The 19,439-nt window shown below is 39.7% G+C and overlaps 1 protein-coding gene across 1 annotated transcript in view; it reads right to left on the reverse strand.

The window, feature by feature from the left end:
• LOC113406341 (mediator of RNA polymerase II transcription subunit 14-like) overlaps window positions 1-18,263 on the reverse strand; it is a 56,845-nt gene extending 38,582 nt beyond the window's left edge. The window contains exons 1-12 of the mRNA XM_026650658.1: window positions 17,898-18,263; window positions 15,834-15,860; window positions 11,096-11,201; window positions 9,517-9,690; window positions 8,438-8,567; window positions 6,584-6,712; window positions 6,106-6,213; window positions 5,063-5,195; window positions 4,282-4,432; window positions 1,966-2,077; window positions 1,074-1,199; window positions 325-403 (exon numbers count right to left, since the gene is read on the reverse strand). Of these exons, the coding sequence (XP_026506443.1) occupies window positions 325-403; window positions 1,074-1,199; window positions 1,966-2,077; window positions 4,282-4,432; window positions 5,063-5,195; window positions 6,106-6,213; window positions 6,584-6,712; window positions 8,438-8,567; window positions 9,517-9,690; window positions 11,096-11,201; window positions 15,834-15,860; window positions 17,898-18,067 (1,445 nt within the window). The 5' untranslated portion in view covers window positions 18,068-18,263. The remainder of the gene's footprint in view (window positions 1-324; window positions 404-1,073; window positions 1,200-1,965; window positions 2,078-4,281; window positions 4,433-5,062; window positions 5,196-6,105; window positions 6,214-6,583; window positions 6,713-8,437; window positions 8,568-9,516; window positions 9,691-11,095; window positions 11,202-15,833; window positions 15,861-17,897) is intronic.
• Window positions 18,264-19,439: the final 1,176 nt, after the last annotated feature.

Consider the following 19,439-nt stretch of genomic DNA (forward strand, 5'->3'; position numbering starts at 1 on the left):
CGGAATGCCGAGCCGCGCTCCTCCCGCCGCCCCTTACCAGGTGCCGCCCCAAGCACGTGCTTGAGTGCCTGGTGCCTGGAGCCGGCCCTGACTACAAAGGAGCTCCCTGTGCAAACACACGGGAAGAGATTTTCAGACAGTGGGATAAAGGCAGGCTAGGAAAGGGCTATGGAGTCTACTCCAGCAGAGGGAAGAGGAGATAACCAGCACCCTAACTTACTTGGGATAGGGAAAGGATATGTCTCCCACAATGCTAAGGAACTTATTCTTGTATGTTAAAATTCATAATATGTAAGTCAAATGAATAATTCCAAGATCACTTACTTGAGCTGTTGAAGCCAAGGGATAATGCGTTTCATGTCATCATTGACCGACTTCTCTATGTCATCCAGTGTCAACTGGTCTATAAAAATGTAATTATTTAAGTAAGCAAAAAGTCTAACATCTACTTCGTAAATAGTGAAATTCGGACCTCTGAGTAAGAAACAACTTCTTGTATTTCTGTCTAATTTGATACACATACCCACATTTTTGTGTATATACTTAAAAGTGAGCAATAACTCTTTTGAAATACTACCCCAGCACAAAAAAATTGTTATACTGTTCAGAAAAACTCATCTATTTTCTCATACAATTTGAAACTTAGGTCACCAAACCTGTTGGGCATACTGTGCTGAATACACACATACAGGAGCAGAATCTTAAAACCTGTCTGATCACACCAGGTGTTCACATAGAGCTCTAAATAAAAGGTGCATTAAATCACTCCATCCAATAAAAGCACCACTCAATCATGATGAATCATACAAAACATGCTAGTTAAACAAAGCCTAACTATTTAGTGTTAATCCTTCTACAATAAAGTATTCAGAATATCTTAAATTAATTGCAAATCCAGTCACATTAAGGATTTGTAAATTTATAAACCTAATTTTAGACCAAGACTGCAACATTCACTCATGTAAGCCTTATTCATCTACACAGTTCCATGGAGTCAGTGGAATCACTCACATAAAGGAAGCAAGATTAGAGCCTTTCTAAAGTATTAAGTATGGCCTATTTCACCTACTTACCGATTCCATAAAGCATTAGTTGGAACATTCCAGAATGAAGATCTACAAAAATGTGAAGACATTCTGATCGACCACATGGCTCCAAAATTGGAACAACAAGAGTTGGAAGAGCCGTCTCAATGAATGCTAAATAAAAATTAAAATTACTACATTGCACATGACATTCTGATCCACTTAACTAAACAATGGCCCATCACAGTGAACCAAAACTAGGGTCTTAATCCTGCCAATCCATATGCACATCAGTAATCCTCACTTGTAAGTAGTCCCATCAAATTCAGCAGGACTATTTGCACATTACCACATTTCTCATGCAAGTAAGGAGTTACAAGATAAAGGCCTCTATGTTGAAACAAGGTTAATGTTGGAATAGCAGCCAGAAAAGCAATTTATAGTTAAAGGAGAATGGTCAAATCCCTAACACCTACTAATAACAGAAAGCACCAAGAACACTGAAGACCCTATCCAACTACTATCAGTTTCAATAGGAGTTGGATCAGGCCTAAGTACTCAATCCAAAGGCTACTGAAGTCAGTGAAAGGACTTGTATTTCTTTTTGACTATAACAAGTTTCAGAAGACTTCAGCCCCCCCAGCCAAAACATAATGCACTACAAACTTTAGTTTCTGTACTATATGTAAAATTAGATATTATCTGCTGGGAACACATTAAGTACGTAAACTTTCCAAAGCAGTTATCAATGTATGATGACTTGAAACCATAGCTTGCAGCTTGTGAATACATTTTACTTTTTTTTAAACTTGTCATTAAGCTGCAAGAAGCACAGAGAAACAAGGAACTGAGAAGTGAGGGGGACAAAGATGACAAAACCATTTACATGCACAATAAAAGAAATAAGATTAAATGTAAAAGTCATAACAAACACACATACAATTGTCATTAACATTGTAGCTCTTAAGGATGGCTTTCAGCTCCTGAAGTTTCTGATGAGATCTCGCATGCACGCTGTCTATTAAGAGTTTTTCTATTGATAAGTGGTCAATCTGTAGAAACAAAATTAAAAGAGCCAGTTTAAAATAAAATCAAGGTACTATGAGAGGAACATGCAATACATTTGAATAAGACTTCCTAACTTTACAAGTGAACATTTTAGATTGGTTCACTATACAATTCTCAGTGAACCTTAATATACCATAAATTTGTACGCACAATTGAAATGTCTGGACAACATCAAAATAACCTTAGCTCTGCCCCTAGTGCAGCAACTTAACACTGGAAGGATAATTGGGGGAGAGACAACTAGAAGAACTTACGGCTTGTCTGCAGAGAAAAGATTCACAAGTTATACTGGTATAACTGCCCATGTGGAAACACTTTATTTCGGAGTAAGAGTGGCTTTTTTTGGCTTAGCTTAAACCATTTCCAAAGAGACAGAAGCTAAACCTGAAAAATGCCCTCTTTATACGAGAATAAAAGTGTCTACACTCAGGGTTACATCAATATAACCATAGTAGTTTAAATTCACACTTTTGCTAATACTATAGCATGTAAGACAAGCTCTCAGAAACAAATCTTACCCATCCATAACAAAGGGTTTCAACTCAGTGACCAATAGCAGTGGAACTCCTTCCTCATAATCACATATTGGATGACTCCAGTTTCTTCTATAACCATACAAAAACCACAACAAATATTGTACAATAGCCTGCTTAGACAAACAGCTTACTTCAAGTCATCGTTCTCCATTAAGACTCCATAGAGTCATCTATTTTTATTTATTTATTTTTGTTTAGGCCCTTATTACTATGATGTCCTACTGTCAATCTACCCAATGTGATTATTATGCAATTAACAGTAAATACAGAGGGAGTGTGCAACTATGCATACAAGTTCTCTAGGCTCAGATCACCGAGTTATAACAGTGAGATGAAGTGAGCCAATGTGTGATGAGTCATACACTGAGAATGGCTCCACACATACCTCTACAAACTGCAGTCCTGCTTTAGGAAGGGTGCTCAAACACATGCTTGAGTCCCACTGACGTCAGTGGGACTTACACACATGTTGAAAGTTAAGCATGTGCTTTTCTGACTTGGGGCCTGTATAATTTCACTGTAAACGCCTTACATCTGTTATGAAGTAAGCCGGAAAGTGGGAGGAAGGTCATGGTACCGTTACTATATCAGTGGCTATCAGCCAACTATTGTAATATTGTCCAAGCTTCTTAAAACGCTGGGGGGTGCAGAGTCCTTCATCCTTACAATGAAAGGGTTGACAGGATCAAGTCTTAGGTATGAAGAGAACAAAGAATGGAAGATCAGGGGCTAGTGTTACTTCTAGTGTTACTAGAGGGGCAGAGTTAAGGTTTGTTTTGTGCTGTAAAGATTTCCCACTGTAAGAAAGTTCATGATGGAGAATCATATAATTAACCTTAGTTAACTATTTCTATTGCTTACTTTTTATGGTAAGTACTGGTATCAGCATGTCACAATCTGACTTGACAAGGAAATTACAAGAGACTTAATTATTTAAAAATTCAGGGCAATAGAGGTTTGTTTTGCCAAACTTAACTAGTATCATGTCAATGGAAGTTACCAAAATAAAAATCGCACCCAAATAGGAATGGAGGTTATAGTTCTTTATTTCAAATCACACTGACTATCCCCACATATTTTCTTAGTTTAAGATTGGGGCATTAGTAGATTAAAGATTCAATAAAACAGACCAGTGAGATTATCTACAGTTACCATGCAGAATTAAGTTTTACATTTCTACAAATTGAATATATATTAATCTTTTAGTATTATACTTATACCTATAGGCCAAAGTTTTCAAACATGACTAGTAGTTTTGGGTGGCCAACTTCAGACACTCTGAAGAGGCCTATTTTCAGAGGGCGAGTATGTGGGAACTCCTGAAAATTAGGCCTTTCAAGATGTCTCAAGCTGGCCACCCAAAATCACTAGATACTTTTTAAACTCTTTGCCATAGTTTCCCACCACCCCTTTGTGATGCAGTAAGTGAGGCATTCAGAAATTTTATAGTTATCTTTGAAATATCCTCTAGATCAGCAATTTGTGGAGGTCACAAGAGAAATGGCACCTAACCTAAAACAACAGAATTTGATGCTGAACTAGAGTCTGAACTCTTCAAATAAAATCTGATAGTGAGACTATGTATCAACTCAATGTAATTATAAATGCTTGATTTAGAAAACTAAATGTCTGCTGCAGCTGGAGAGCCTTACCTTCATGGCTCTTTCCATTAATTTGGAGTCACAAGCTGGCAGGGGAGGTTCATGGGAAATTTGTAAGGGTTTTGAGACATCACTCTCATCAATTTTAATCGTGACCTTGTGAAGAGATGCAGTCCCGGTTTTTCTCCCAACCACCTGTTGGCTTAAAATAAAAAAATGAAGTATTAAATAACTTTATATTTTAAAACAATAGTCTAAAAGTTATTCTTGCTGAAGCACTCCAAGCCATGTGGTGATATTACAGCTAGTGTAATCATAGTGAGTAGGAAGACGTTTCTTCAGTAGTCAATATCTGATTGCGAAAGCACCGCACAGAAAACATTAAGCCATTTGTGCTACATTAATAGTGATTAGAAAAATACAGTGGCAAAATGAAATATTTAAACTGGAGCACATAATTAATTTACGAGGCTCACTATTTGCAGGATATCAAACAAAATGTCAGATCAAAGCATTTTAGATATATGAATCAAAACAGCATCAACAGTTATGCTAGCTAATATATGGCACCTAAATAAACGTGGTTCAATTTTCTGAGGTACTCACCACCCACCATCCCCACCTAAGTCAACATGATGTGAAGGTGCTCAGCATTTCTGAAATTCAGACCACATATTTAGGTGATTAAATATGGTAGTTGAGGAGACCTAGCTTTCAAAATTCAGGTTTGAAAATTCTGGCCTAAGTTTATTAATTACAAATACACCAACATTTAAGAGTCTTCTTGCATGTCTGTCAGCATAAATAAGTCCTTGGAAATTATTGAACTTACTTCCAAACGGAGAGTGAGAGACACTTCCCTGCATGATATCGTTCCACTTGCACAAGGTCACCCCAACGTTCCCGAATCAGCATTAGTGTTTGTGAATGCAAAACTTCTAGTTGAAGCGATAAGCAGAAAGAGTCTAAGGAATGGAGTTAAGCAAATACAAACAGCTTCTGTATGCTATACCGATTCACAGTAAGACAACAGAACATCATAAATCTTTTCTATGGTCCTTTAGACATACCCATTGCTTCCCCAAAACAGATAAATACTTGATGGTAGTTTATTTTGTACAGTGTCAAGTATTTTTCAAAGCTGTCTTTATCTAACTTCTTGCACAGCATCCTGTCTTAAACTTCTAGGGTACTCTTTTCTAACTGCTTCAGATATTTGAAATCAGACTGCCTTTTGGTGAAAGGAGAATATTACAAGAAATGCAGTTCATAATGAAGTTGGTAGGGGAAAAAAAAAAAAAAAAAAAAACATTCTGTTACACTACAAGCTTATCTTAAGAATGTTTTTATTTTTGCATAGAATCACTTGTTTCATTGAAAAGTATTTCACATTACCCAAATATTAATTGATCCCTTCTGTGCACGAAGTCAATTTAATGACTTGTGCATAAATTATTTTCCACTTGACTGCCCACAGGTGCAACAAAAGTCTACAAACACTGCCATTCTATTAGTCAATAAAGATTGTTGGCTACTGCACCTTGAAAGTCAGCATTTTATTCTATATCATTTGCCACATGCAGCTACCCAAGTGTTGTAGGGGTAAACAGTTTAGTACACAAAGCTACCCATCCGGTTTGCTTCCAGGTGACTTGAACAATCAAGTGAATGATGCAATCCAGGTAAGTATTGGATACTGCTTCTTGCAATGAATCTTTCCTGCTGGACCATGAGAATAACCTCAAAGGCCATTTCCACTACGCTAATGGGCATTATCCTTGAGCTTAACAGCATTTATGTTCTCTTTTAAGCTCTAACCACTAGAGTGTGAGGCTATTATGTCATTCTATTAAAAAGCAATCTTTGGAAGGATACGTAGGCAGCTGTACATGTCCTGAAGCGGTTTCTCATCAGCAAAGAGTCGAGACTGGACCAACTGATGAATGAAGCTGATCTGCATACTATGAACCAAAGCTCGACCATCTTCCATGAATTAAAAATAGTTCACATTAGAGATCTAGACATCAAATCATTTTAAGAAAAAGGACTACCACACTGAATAGCTTCCAAAAGGTTAAAAGGTATTTAGCAACTTGGGTTCTACTAAAAAGTAACAGATCTCTCAGTATATTTGGAGAAATGCCATTGAGACTGTACCCCTAAAGGTACAAAGTACACAGAGCAAGGTGGTGAAAAACAGGACATTAGGTATGATTTATCCATATCAAGTTGGTGGCGTGCAAATATAGGCTGTACGATTAGTTTTAATGCTGATTAATAAAACATTACCATTTTGAGAGCAGAACCCCAGATCAATATTAAGAACATAAAAATAAAAGACTTCTGATGTTACCTCCAGTCTCTTTGTCCTCAACCAGAATTTCCAGTTTGAGGAGGCGCCATGGAACATCAGGGTCATCTCCCATCACTGTCAAGGTAGCTTCAAACTCCCCCTCAACTCGAAATTTCACACGGCCATTAGCTAGGAGAAATCATGAACTTCTTTTTTTAATGCTCAGCATGCTAAACAGGCTTTAGAGTGCAAGAGGGCTTCCAGTATAAAACAAAATTAATCTTCTATGATCCCTAGTCTGCTACATGCATTTCTACAAAAATTTAGTCAACTATTAATGTTTGTGAAAGAGGAAATACCAGCCAGCACAGTGTGGGCACATCCCATGTAAATTTCCTTAAACAGTATTACTTTAGTCAGGACTTCTAACACATCTGCCAGTTCAGTATAGATTATCTCCTGAGCAGCTTGCAGACACTGAATCACATGAAAAAATATTTAACTGGTAGTTTAACATTTCCAGAGATGAAAGGCTAATGAACCTACTTCACCAATCACTAAGAGTGCATCTGCACTTAAAGAGATTATACCAGCACAGCCCTCTACTGTAGATGCAGCCTACACTGACAGAAGAAGTTTTTCCTGTCAGTGCAGGAATACCACTTCCCCGAGTAACATAGTTGTTCCGACCAGTCAGTGGTGTGGTTTTTTCACACCCTGACTGACATAGCTATGCCAATATAACCTTTCACTGTATACCAAGCCTGAAATGTCTAGCCTCATCTTTTTATTCTTTGATGCACACAAATGTTCAAAGTGCCTTGTGCGTGCACTCAAGTGACAGTTCAAGCATTTACAAATTTGTGAACAAGGCACCTTGATGAAGGCTACCTATACCAAGTTTGAACTTTTATAGTTCCATCCTCAGGTGTGAGAGATTCTGATACACACATAAGCAAGGCTATTTAGACCATCTACTATCTTAGATATTTATCCCAAGAGCAGCCTTGTGAGCAGTATTATCTCTCCTTTAGATAGGGAAACAAGGCACAGAAGACTGACTTGTCCAAGGTCCAAAGTAAGCCCATGAAGGAACAGGGAATTGAACCCACATCTCAGGTTAGCACCATAGCCACTGGACAATCCTTCCACTCAAGGGCCACTGCAATTATGTGACTAAGTATGCCATATGATTATATAAAACTTACCATTCTTTTACAAAGACCACAATGGGTAAAATTTTCAAAAGTAACAGTCACTTAAGTACTTTTGACATTTTTACCCAATACTACACATTTAGACAGAATAACTGACAAATCCGGAAAATTCAAAGATTAAAAGCCCAAAGTCAGTTACCCTGCCTAGAGAAAAATGGATCCACTATTGAAGTTTCAATGACTTCATATTTGCCATTACATGCACTAATGGACAATTTTATATGCAAAACCCTAGTTTCTAAAAATCGGGTTATTAGCTAACACCAATGGGAAGATGAGCCACAGGAAATGAGGGTGGGGAGAAACAGAAAGGGGAGGCCATCTTGTCTGCCAAACATCAGTAGGGGAGGACATGGAGTAGGAGCAGTCCCCTGAGCAGTCGAAACTGTGTGCAGAAATATAAGAAACAATGGCTCATGAAGACCAATGCTACAGTCAGAACAGAAGAGCAACCTTTTCTTCTGTTGTCAGAGTAAGGTTTTTTGGAGATTTTACGGTGGGTTTAAATAAGATTATACAACTCCCAGTTCTTTTAGGCTGTGGGAAGTATGTACACTAATGTCATATAGGGGCAGGGTTTCAATCTTTTTAGACGCTTAGAAACTTTTTCCCAGTCATGTTTTAGTTAAAAGTCTAAAATCACTATTTTAAATAGCCTGAAACAATCGAGTCTTTAAAAGTAACTTCAGGTCCTTACCAACTGTAAGATTCGCCAACTGTGGAGGAAGATCTGTAGTCACTAGTCGATGTCGAAGAATCTGGTTTAGCTGATGAAGTGTGGTTTGCTTTTCATTTTTTGTTATTGGATCAGGAGGAATTATTTTATCCTGTTAAAGTAAATATCAACATGTCTATATCTCTCAGACTGAAGAAAACCACTACTAAATAAATTAACTTTCATAAATGATACAGAAGACTAACACTAGAAGTCTGAAAGTAGAATAGGATGCAGTATTTATATTTAAGCAGGCAGTTTTAAAATATGCATTCTATAGTCTCTTGAATTTGCCTTCCAGTGAACTGGATTGTGCCCTAGACAGACCACCTTATATTTAGGAAGAAATCACTAAACTCAGCTCACTTCAGACTATTCCAGACCTTGTACATCAAATTGCCTTAGTATTCTTAAATGATATTGCTACAAAAGTTAAGGTTGATAGCCAGATTTTTATATTTATAAGAAAAATAATCTAGAGTTCGACGATTTTACATGACTTTGGAAAAGCTTGCTTAACCAGAATGCAAGCTAAGCAAGGAAATTACAAAGCAGTATTAAAGATAGCTGAACGTGTTTCCATGAATCTCTAGATACAAAAAAGGCAGCTGTTTAATTCTGGAGGGATACTATAATAGCATGTATTACGAGGATCATAGCTACAACCAGACACAGTGTGAGCAGCGATTTCAATCTCATTTTAGGTTAGTTGTATATTTTTCTGGGGTTTTAGTTTAGTGTGTACAAATACCAATAAATGACTAATAAAAAAGGAAAAAGGTTTGTTATGTTGGCCCTAGAGCAGATGTAGTCTAGCAACCCTGATAGGGAAAAGTTAGCTTACTGATAAGAAATATTCTAAATATAAACAAGTTAGAATTTTGCACATTTTGTAATTGGTTCTGTATTAGCATGCACTTTAAAGAGAAATATGTACTTGATCTGCAGTAATTACAGGAGGAGAAAGATGTTTGACACTGTTAGTTTCACTAATTTGTGTTTGTTACCTGATAAGATATCTTAGGAGGGATCTTTTTCAGCTATACTGTAAAGACATTTACCCTTATACATGTTGGGAGACGTGGATATGACCCAGTTGTCAACACATCAATAGCATATGGGATAGCAAAACTGGGCAGGCGAGCATGAACCAAAGCATCTCTAGCTAGTGATGCTAGACGATCAGCAGTGTCCACAAATAGGATAGCTTGTTGATCTAGAAAACTTGATATCATCTATAAAAGAGAAAAAAAAAATTGACTGCTGAAGTCAATCCCTTGCCCAAAGTATCTCTAAATAATACTTCCCCTTTCTCTCCCCCTCCATCCCACACAATTCAAGAAAGCCTATCTTTAGGGTGAGGTGGAAGGAATATTTTGGTAGTTTCTTACATAAATACTTACTCAAGGACATTTATACATTTTATTTCTCCCATCACCAAACCATTTATAGATAAAAATACCAGATTCCCACTTTTTAATAAAAAGGAAGTACCTCATTTCACTTCTACTACAGGGAGGGTCAAGTCTGAATTTAAGAAACTCCTGGGGAAGGAAGACAAGTTCAGGGAGCTTAGTAGGAACAGTCCTAGCTCCCTGCCTTTGCACGACAATTTAAAATTCCCTGAGAACAGAGCTTCCATTAGTGGGTGGCAGCTCTCTTTACTTCTCTTCACAGAGCATGTGGAAAAATGTGAATGAGACCTTGGGGTTTTTTATTTATTTTTTTAAGTAATTTCACAAATGCTTCATCTGTGGGATATCCACCACCAGAATTATAAGAATAAGAGTATTTTGGAGGCAGTGTTGCTGTACAGTCCCTGGATATTTTAGAGACAAGGTGGGTGAGGTAATATCTTTTCTTGAACCAACTTCCATTGGTGAGAGAGACAAGCTTTTGAGCTTACACAGAGCTCTTCTTCAGGTCTGGGAAATGTACTCATTGGTCCCATAAAAAATCTCTCATCCACCTTGTGTGTCTAGTATTTTGGATGGAATGTTAAGGAGAATCATTTGGTTTCAGTTCGTACTCCACAGCAGAGGTTTCCACTCCTATATACTCTGGTATATTTGTGGCAGTTCATTTGCGGCAGTTCATTTGCGGACTGTTACTGGATTACCACCATCCTTATTTATATTCTGCCAATAAACTGACTTTTTGCAACATCCTGGACTTTGAACTTATTTATCCAAGAGCAGGACTTGACTATCTCACAGTGCCTATATAAGGCAAGCTAGTGTAACAATAAGAACTAATGCTGAGATCAATGCCCCTGCCCTCCCCGCCCCTCCCCCCATCTCCTAACCTCCAAATGTTCTCACTCCTGATAAAATAATATTGAAGACCATATGCAGTCATGCCTTTTGCTTTCCCTATTCATGAGTTTTTAGGGTTTACTGCAACAGTTTAACCGTCTCTTAAAAAGAGAAGAAGTGACGCATTACTACTATACAAATTATACCTTACAATTATTGAACAGAATGAGAACAGCATATAATTTAATAATGTATAATTTCATGTACATCAGCATATGGAATCTGGCTTTTTTAATGTGAGCATTTTAGAATCTATTCAGAGGGTACTAAAAAGCCCACCGACAAGTACTAGGTCATTTTACACCAAGTTAAGTTGCTAACTTACCGCACATTTTTCCACTTTCCCAGCATTGTTAGCCCATTTTACTAAGGCTAATAATCGAACAAACAGTTGACGTGTGCGGCTTGCAAATTGCACTATTTCTATTTTTCTGTTAAAAAAAAAAAAAGAGTAAGTCAGTACTGAAACATCTCACAAAGATGCAGTTCAGCTGCAGTGCAGTTTGCTAAAAACAATTACATAGAAAATGCCATGCATCAAGTAAAGTTAATACTTTGCATAATGTAGCATCAATTTCAGTTGTACAATTTTTTTCCCCCAACATGCTTTAATTTTTTCTTACATTAGGGCGTGGTGCTGAAGGAGTGAAAATTCAGGATGTCTTCCTGAGACACTTGTTTTTTTCCTCTTTACTTGCAGAAATGCTACATATCCAGTCTTCCTCCCTCCTCCCACGACCATTTTTAACAATTACTCTATTTGCTACTGGTTGAATGCCACAGCCTATATCCACAGCCCCATGTGTACTCGTCACCACAGCAGAAGCCTGTCTATACCAGATAAGAAAGACAGAGAGTCATGCTTGGATCTCAATTCACACTTTCATTCCAATCTCTGAGACACCATCTACAGTATGGGAAGCTTCTGATCTCTAATAATTTGGTCAGAACCTATTGACTTCCAAGGAGTTACTTTGAATTTACACAATTTTTTGCTGTAAATGCTGCTGCAAGAACAAGGTTTAAGCTACATTAAGCAATTTACAAAAAAAAAAAATATTATTTGTAGTCAATAAAGATACATAAATTAAGGTCAGAAGGGACCATTATGATAACCTAGTCTGGCCTCCTGCAAAACACAGGACACAGAACCTCATCCAATAATTTCTGCATCAAGCCAAAAAATTCTGTTGGTACTAAAGCATATGTTTTAGAAATATATCCTGTCTTGTAAGACTTCAAGTGATGGAGAAGCCACCACATCCGTAGGCAAGTTGTTCTAACAGTTACATTTAAAAATTTGCATCTTGTTTTTAATCTGAAATTTTCTAGCTTCAGTTTCCAACCACAGGTTCTCATTGTACCTTCCTAGTAGATTAAAGAGTCGTCTATTATCAGAAATCTCTGGCTCATGTAGGTATTTCTAGCCATGATCTAGACACCTCATAATCAATTTAGTCTATGCTAGAGAAGGTTGAGCCCCTTAAATCATACTATAGTGTTATTTTCCAGAATGCAAATCCTTTTTGTAGCTCTTTTCTGAACCTTCTCCGACATACTCTTTGAAGCATTAGCACCAGAACAGGACATCGTATTCTAATAATGGTCTCACTAATGTCCTATACATAAGTAATACCACCCTCCTGCTACTATTACTACTAGTAGTAGTAGATAGTCCCCAGTTTATCACAGATCCCATTAGCTAGAGCATTGAACAGTGAGCTCAAATTCAACTGGTTATCCATCACTATTCTTAAAAGCCTTTTACAGAGCCACTGCATTCCAGGATATAGTCCCCCATCATATAAATGTGACCTACACTCTTTGTTCTTTGATGTATGAGCTTGCATTTGGTTGTATTAAAAGACATATTGTTTGATAAAGATGGCACTTCAAAAAGCTAGTGTAAAGCCTGTATAAAATACGTAAATATAAATAAGAGTATAACAGATTTTCTGATTACTACACAAGAGATCACTAAAAAGCCTGCTCCTCTGTATTAATGGATATTTAGCAAGTATAAAAAAAAAGGTCCAGAAAGTAGATAAAGAGTGAAGTAGGAGTAAATAAAGGTCTTGTCATTAGAAGGAAAAGTCAATCAATGTTTCAGAGCTATTACTGTAACTTAATATTTATTTTTAATTACTAAAACCTTACCTTAAAACAACTTCATAAGTTTGCTTATTGCAAATTAAAATGACATCTACTGTTGTTGAGACACAACACCTCATTCACTGACTAAAAATACTGAGAGATTATTTTGGAAAACTGAAAGTTTATATAGCTATTCAAAGTATCTGAACAAGAGTTTTCTTTTAATACTTCCCAGCAGGAGCTCTTTGCTGATGTAAAGCAGAAATGAGAATTCAACTCCTATTTGTTTACATTGGAAAGCAGGACCCTTCAGAGTTGATGTAATGCAAGTTCCATTTAAAAATACGTATGATAGAACAGTCATTAATCCACTTAGATCGAAAATATACACTACTTTATATGTCACTAGAGAGCAAGGAAGGAAACAGGAATTATGAACAGTGAGAATGCACAAGTTACCTGTTATCAAAAGCCAAACCCATCGTTTCCCCCTCCCCGCGTTACAAATGAGTTCTCAGTACCACTGCACCATATTATCAAGGTAGTTTCCTGTCCAACTGCTATTTTGTATTATTGCATGTAATACTGAAAGTAATTTACTCTTATCTATGCGGAGCAGTTAGAATCTAATATTAGTGGTGTCCTTTGTATATAATAAAATTGCATATCTTTCAAAAAGATCCTAAAATAACAGGATCCATAATTTCCTACATGCTTTGCTTATCGAGAGGTCCTCAAGAAGAATACCCTAGTAAGGGACTTAAGCTCTAATTAAAATCCATGTTAAGTTTAAAACTGCCAGGTATCACACCTCCATCACTGATGGGCGTATACTGCCTGTCACCAAGACAGCATCCTGCAAGCTTTAAGAGGTGGTTCAGGAGTCTGATGCTATTAAATTTCTCTGCATCATTACTGCTGCTATGGTAGCTCTCATATGCAGGAGCAACAAAGTAAGTTGATTAATTAAGCAACATCCCTTACAGCAATTGTAGGCAACCTTAAAGAGCTAGAGAACCATTTCACCAAATGGCGTCAGACAACAACACATCCTAATATCACACTGTAGCTTACAACATACTGATCCAAATATCACAATTCTATTTCAGACACCACAGATTGCTTGTGCCTCTATGTAACCATTCAACATTGTCTTTCCTTTCTCCTACCCCTCTCCCACCTAGTGAAAGAGATCCAAGCTGATTCAGTCCATTGACCAGCTTGACTGCGTGAGCCTCACAAAGCAAGTTCCCATTAAATTCACAAATGCCACAACCACCATGTATGCCACTCCACCCCCACTGAACAGCCACAGGGACTAAAGATACAGGTTGAATGCCACTGCCTGTAGCAAATGGAGTAACAATTGTAAGAAACATGGAACATTAAAAATGAGAGGAGGAGGGAATATTGGGCATGCAGCATCTCTTCAAGAGAAGAGGAGAAAAGTCGTCTCAAGAAAACATCCCAATTTTTGATTCCCCCAAACCAGGATCTGGTAGTGGAAAAGATTAAACCAGGGGTGGGCAAACTCTGGCCCGTGGGCCACTTTTGGCCTGTCAGACGTTTAGATCCAGCCCATGAACTCCTGCCGGGGAGAAGGGGCAGGGGCTTGCCCCACTCCACCCAGCGCTCCCCAGCCCCCCACTCACAATTCCCTTGATGAGCACCATCTTCTGGCACACAGAACCACACTGCACAGGCACGACTTCACCACGCTGTTTCTGGGATCAGAACCCCGCCCCTACGCAGCAGCATGCCCAATCCCCTCCTCGCCTCCTACAGCCTCACCCTCAAGAACCTCCAAAACGCCTAGGGGCCGCACCCATCTCAGCTAGGATGCCTCCACCCGTGGCGGTGCCGGGTACGGCCACCTTGGGGTCACTGCCGGCAGGGCCCCTAGGAGTTACCGGTACTGCCCCATAGAGCCCCCCACCCCGCCGCACCACACCCCATGAGTCCCCCCTCTCTCCACCTCGGTAACATCCCTTATAGAGCCCCCCCCATGGTACACCCCATAGAGTCCCCCTCCCCCACTGGGCATTCAAGGTCCGCCATACAATTTCCATACCCATATGCGGCCCTCAGGCCAAAAAGTTTGCTCACCACTGGATTAAACCCTGTTAACAAATAATTTTGGACAATTGCAAGCTATGCCATATTATGCAAAGTACATGCTTGACTCGATACATAGCATTTTACATATAATTGTCATTAGAATTATTGGGATTGTGTGATCTGCGTATATCTTTAAACTAAACTAGATCAATAAGAAAGAGTAACACAGATAGCACAGAAGCCAACATTACATTTTCTGGCAGGTTCTATAGACGTACTCAAACCTCCAAAATAAGCACATTAAGTACTCTGAGCTCAGTAAAAAGAGGGATATATTTCTGAAGTCTAGAAAACAGGTTCCCAAGTCAAAAAAACAAAGCTTTCTTCACTGTTGTCTAAGGGAAATGTGGATCTCCTATTATATAGGAGGGGCAAATAAGAGGTTTTATTCTATGTACATTTTTCAGCTACTAGTCCTGTATTGGTAGAAATTCCTTCTCAACACATCTGTATTTGTTTAGGTTCTTATTCTCTTTCCAACTAGATTAAATATCAGGTCAGGCACTCCCATCCTCCAAGTTTTAATGTCCTATCACTTCCCACACAAAAGGGCAATGCCCTAAGATGAACTGCACTTCTTGCTGGGGAAAGAACTGTTCAGAAGCACATTAGCAACAGAATCCAACAATCCTAGGCAGTTTCAAATTAACATTGCTATTGCTGTCACAAAAATGTTACTTCTGTACAGTAAAACAAGGACAATCCAATAAAGAAATCATTTTTAAAGGTTCTTTTATTCAGGCAAGTCTTGAATTAAGAAAAAATATTTTATTTCAATGATCCCACACTCACCTCAATGTTAAATGTTAAATTTAAGCATGCATTAATAGCCCACTCTTGTTGTGACTCACCTTTCCATGTCAGTCTTTCTTGGTAGTCTATTAAAAACATAAAAGCATTATTTAATGTTATATTATTACATTTCAATCATTTAGATCTTTAGCTATACATTCATTTGCATCCAGTGAGGAGATCTTATCATTATGTAATGATTACATTTAAGAGTTAGCACTACTCTAACATGAATACATCACACACGTTGGAAAGTGTGTTTGAAGAAGTTGCGTAGTATTTCTCCATATTCATGAAACTAAATTTGACAAGTTTTACTGTTCAAAAAAGGTGCTGGTTTACTAGCTCTAGAAATAAGAGTTGTCTATTTATACATACAACAAGTGCAAAATAGACAGCAACAGCATTAGATCCACCATTTGCCCTACCATCCTGCCTAAAACTGGAATTAGAAGAATCAACTTGAAAGATGGAAGACCTTAGCCTCTCTGCTGAGCTAGCCAATATGGATATCCATAAGTACTTATAAGGCCCCCAATCACTGTACCTCATTGATAACCCTCCAGAAAACAGGACAAAGACTAACTAGCTCATTTCATGTAGACTTAGTAGACAAGTACAACTTTTGGCCCAAATGATAGGAAGTGGATTGGGAAGCGCTGCCCGTAAATATCCACAAAGCTATCTCATTATCCACCTCAAAACTCTTTTTTGTCATGATGCCTAGAAAAAGCTTTGCAATGGTTAAGACACTAGTATGCACAGACCACTGTCTATCATGCTGACTAATTTCTCTCTGCTGAACTCCCCCCATCTATTTATAATAGTCTATTGTGTCTTGTCATGCTTAGATTGTAAACTTCACGGGCAGAAAGTGTTCTTTTTTCTATACTTGGAAGCTACATTTTTGGTCACAGATCTGGACACATCAGTACTTTGTGTTGGACAGTTAATTGTAAGCAAGGGAGATCATCACACAAAAATAAGGATATTTTATAGAGATAAGGAGCCCCTCTGCTAGCCAAATGCACAGAACATGTGGCATGCATTGAAAATCTAGGACATTCACATTTGGTTGAGATCCTGGACAGTCTATAATTCAATAGTGGATCAATTGTCCAACATATTCTTCAAGCAGTGTTAACCCTGACAGTTTTATTTTGTATTAATTACATGAAGTTGCAATGTTTGGTATCATATTATAGTACACAGTGTGCCTAACGCAAATATTTTAATACATAGAGCTAACTGAATGTGAGAATGCAAGAAGTCAGTAGCACTTACATTCAGTGCATTTTACTGTGAAAATCCTAAACCTCAAATTAACACACACTAGACACTGAACCAAGATTGTTTTCTTTACAGATCACCTGTAGATAGGATTTATAAAATATCAGTGCACCCACAAATGTGCATCTCCAAAACCTGCTGAAATTCTAAAGTGGCTGGGCACGTCATGAGAGTAAGCTAGTCCATGGAAATACAGTTTACATGATCAGATTCAGTAGTTCTTGTTCTGCACAGACCTACGGGTACTTTCCCATTGGCCCAAAAAATTACTCCTTGCCCTATACCCCCTACACTACCCTGTGAAGTTAATCAGAATAATTTAAGAGATGAGAGGTAGTTTAGATGCTAAATTAAACAAATTGTTCAGATTTAAGTTCACTCCTTGTTTGTTTTCACATCAAGCATTGCAGCAACCAATAAGAGGAGCAAACAAGACAAAGATGGACTAGCTTATTCTCATTATCCAAGCTATTTTTTATTTTAAAGCGCTTCAGTGTGAGACGTCAGAACTTTAAGAATCTCTCATAGTATAACATATTACTAATGTAATTAATTAAAAAACGTGCAAGTTCCAATGTCATTAAAATTAATTTAGAGACAAATGTAAATGCTTTCCGAACAAAACAAACTACGTTCAAGCTTTTTCTCTGTTCTCCATCTTTTAGGTCATTTGACGGAGCCCCACAATTTAGCAGGGATGGGATGAACCGGGAGCAGGTACAAAGCCGCACAAGGTCTAGCTCCCCCGGGGTGCAGGCTTCGGGCAGGGGCAGCTCTGGGCACCCGGCACCCTCCCCAGGGGCAGGGAACGGGGCGCCGAGCGCGGCACTCACAGGTCCGCCAGCACCGTCAGCTCCGCGTAGGTCCGGTGCAGCAGGAAGTCGATGAGGGTGCTGAGCCGGTAGCCGGGGCTGGCCGCCGCCGTGGCGGTGCCCGGGGGGGCCGGGGCCGAGCCGCCGCCGGCCGGGACCAGCTGGTTACTCTCCAGCTGTACCGGCGCCATGGGGGCGGCAGCCTGGGCAGGAAGCGCGCGAGGCCCCGGCTCCCCCCGGGACCCGACCAGCCGCAGGGACCCCGCGGCGGCTCCCCGCTACCCGGCGCGAGCCGCCGAGCTCCGGCAGCAGGGGACGGGGAGAGAAGGCGGCGCCAGGAGCCTCTGCGGAGCTCAGAGCCCGCTCGGCGCAGGGGCCGCCGCCATGATGGGGGATACCGAACCGGAAGAGAACCGCTGCGGCGGACCGGAAAGAGAACCCTTCCGGCAAGCCCCGTCCGCAACCCGCGGGCGCAGGGCTGCGCGGCGGCTCCCTCAAGGCAGCGTGGGGGGGCGGGGCTAAAGCCCAACGGTCCAAGCAAGCGGCAGCGAGAGATTGTTGAGTGCGGACAGATACTGGGGCAGGCGCGAGCCCGGGTGGGGACGCGTCTGGAGCGCGAGTCGCAGGGGCGGGGCTGCTCTAGTGAGAGGGGGCGGCGCGGCGGAACGCAGCCCGGGAATGGCCCTGGGGCTGGGGCAGCGCGCTGCAGGGAGCTCAGCCCGCTGCTGCTAGGAGCGTGGGGGGCAAGTGGCCGGGAGGCGGCGGGAAGCTGTCGCTGCTGTCACCGGTGAGCTCGCATCAGGGGCATCACGTGGAACTGCCCCCTCAATGGCAGGGTCCGTGCACTTTGTAGGGCCTGACTTTTGTAAAGTGCATAATCAGGTTGGGTGCCCAACATGAGACACTTTAAAGGGGCCTGATTTTCAGACAGCGCCGAGCCTCCACCTTCTGCAAATCACACCCCGGAGAGGTGTCACAAGTTGCACACTCACATGTACGGTTGTTGTTTTTTTAATACTGATAATGTGGAAAAGGTGGACTGTTGCGCAGGATGTTGCCCTGTCCTTACATCTCACAATCTAACCAGAGTCGGTCCTAGTCATTTCTTATTTGGATTTAATTATAGCCAAAGGCGGCACACCGACAGAAGCGATAGGCAGAAAAAAAAAAGGAAATATCTGCCTCAAGTGTTGAAGCAAACTAGAGAAAATAAAGAATCAGTGAGTAACTGATTTCATTTTCAAAATGTACTATTAATTTTTTGGAAAACCAGAACATGGATGGGTAATTATTTTTAATTTTAGGATTGTGCCTCTCTAATGTGATAGAATTCTTTGATTACATCAACAGAATAATAGATGGAGAACCAGCTGACAATTTTATCTGGACTTTCCCAAAGTGCCTTTGACACAATTCCTCACAGCCTATTAAAGAATCTGAGTACCTAAGGCTACATCCTAGGACCAGGATGATTTAGTTAACATATGTTTAATGACCTGAAAAATGTGAAATATTTGCAGATGACACAAAATTATTTAGGATAGTGAACACTAGAGAAAACTT

Source organism: Terrapene carolina, unplaced genomic scaffold (genome assembly GCF_002925995.2).
Source record: "Terrapene carolina triunguis isolate 2854851 unplaced genomic scaffold, T_m_triunguis-2.0 Scaffold26, whole genome shotgun sequence".
Classification (NCBI taxonomy): Eukaryota; Metazoa; Chordata; order Testudines; family Emydidae; genus Terrapene; species Terrapene triunguis.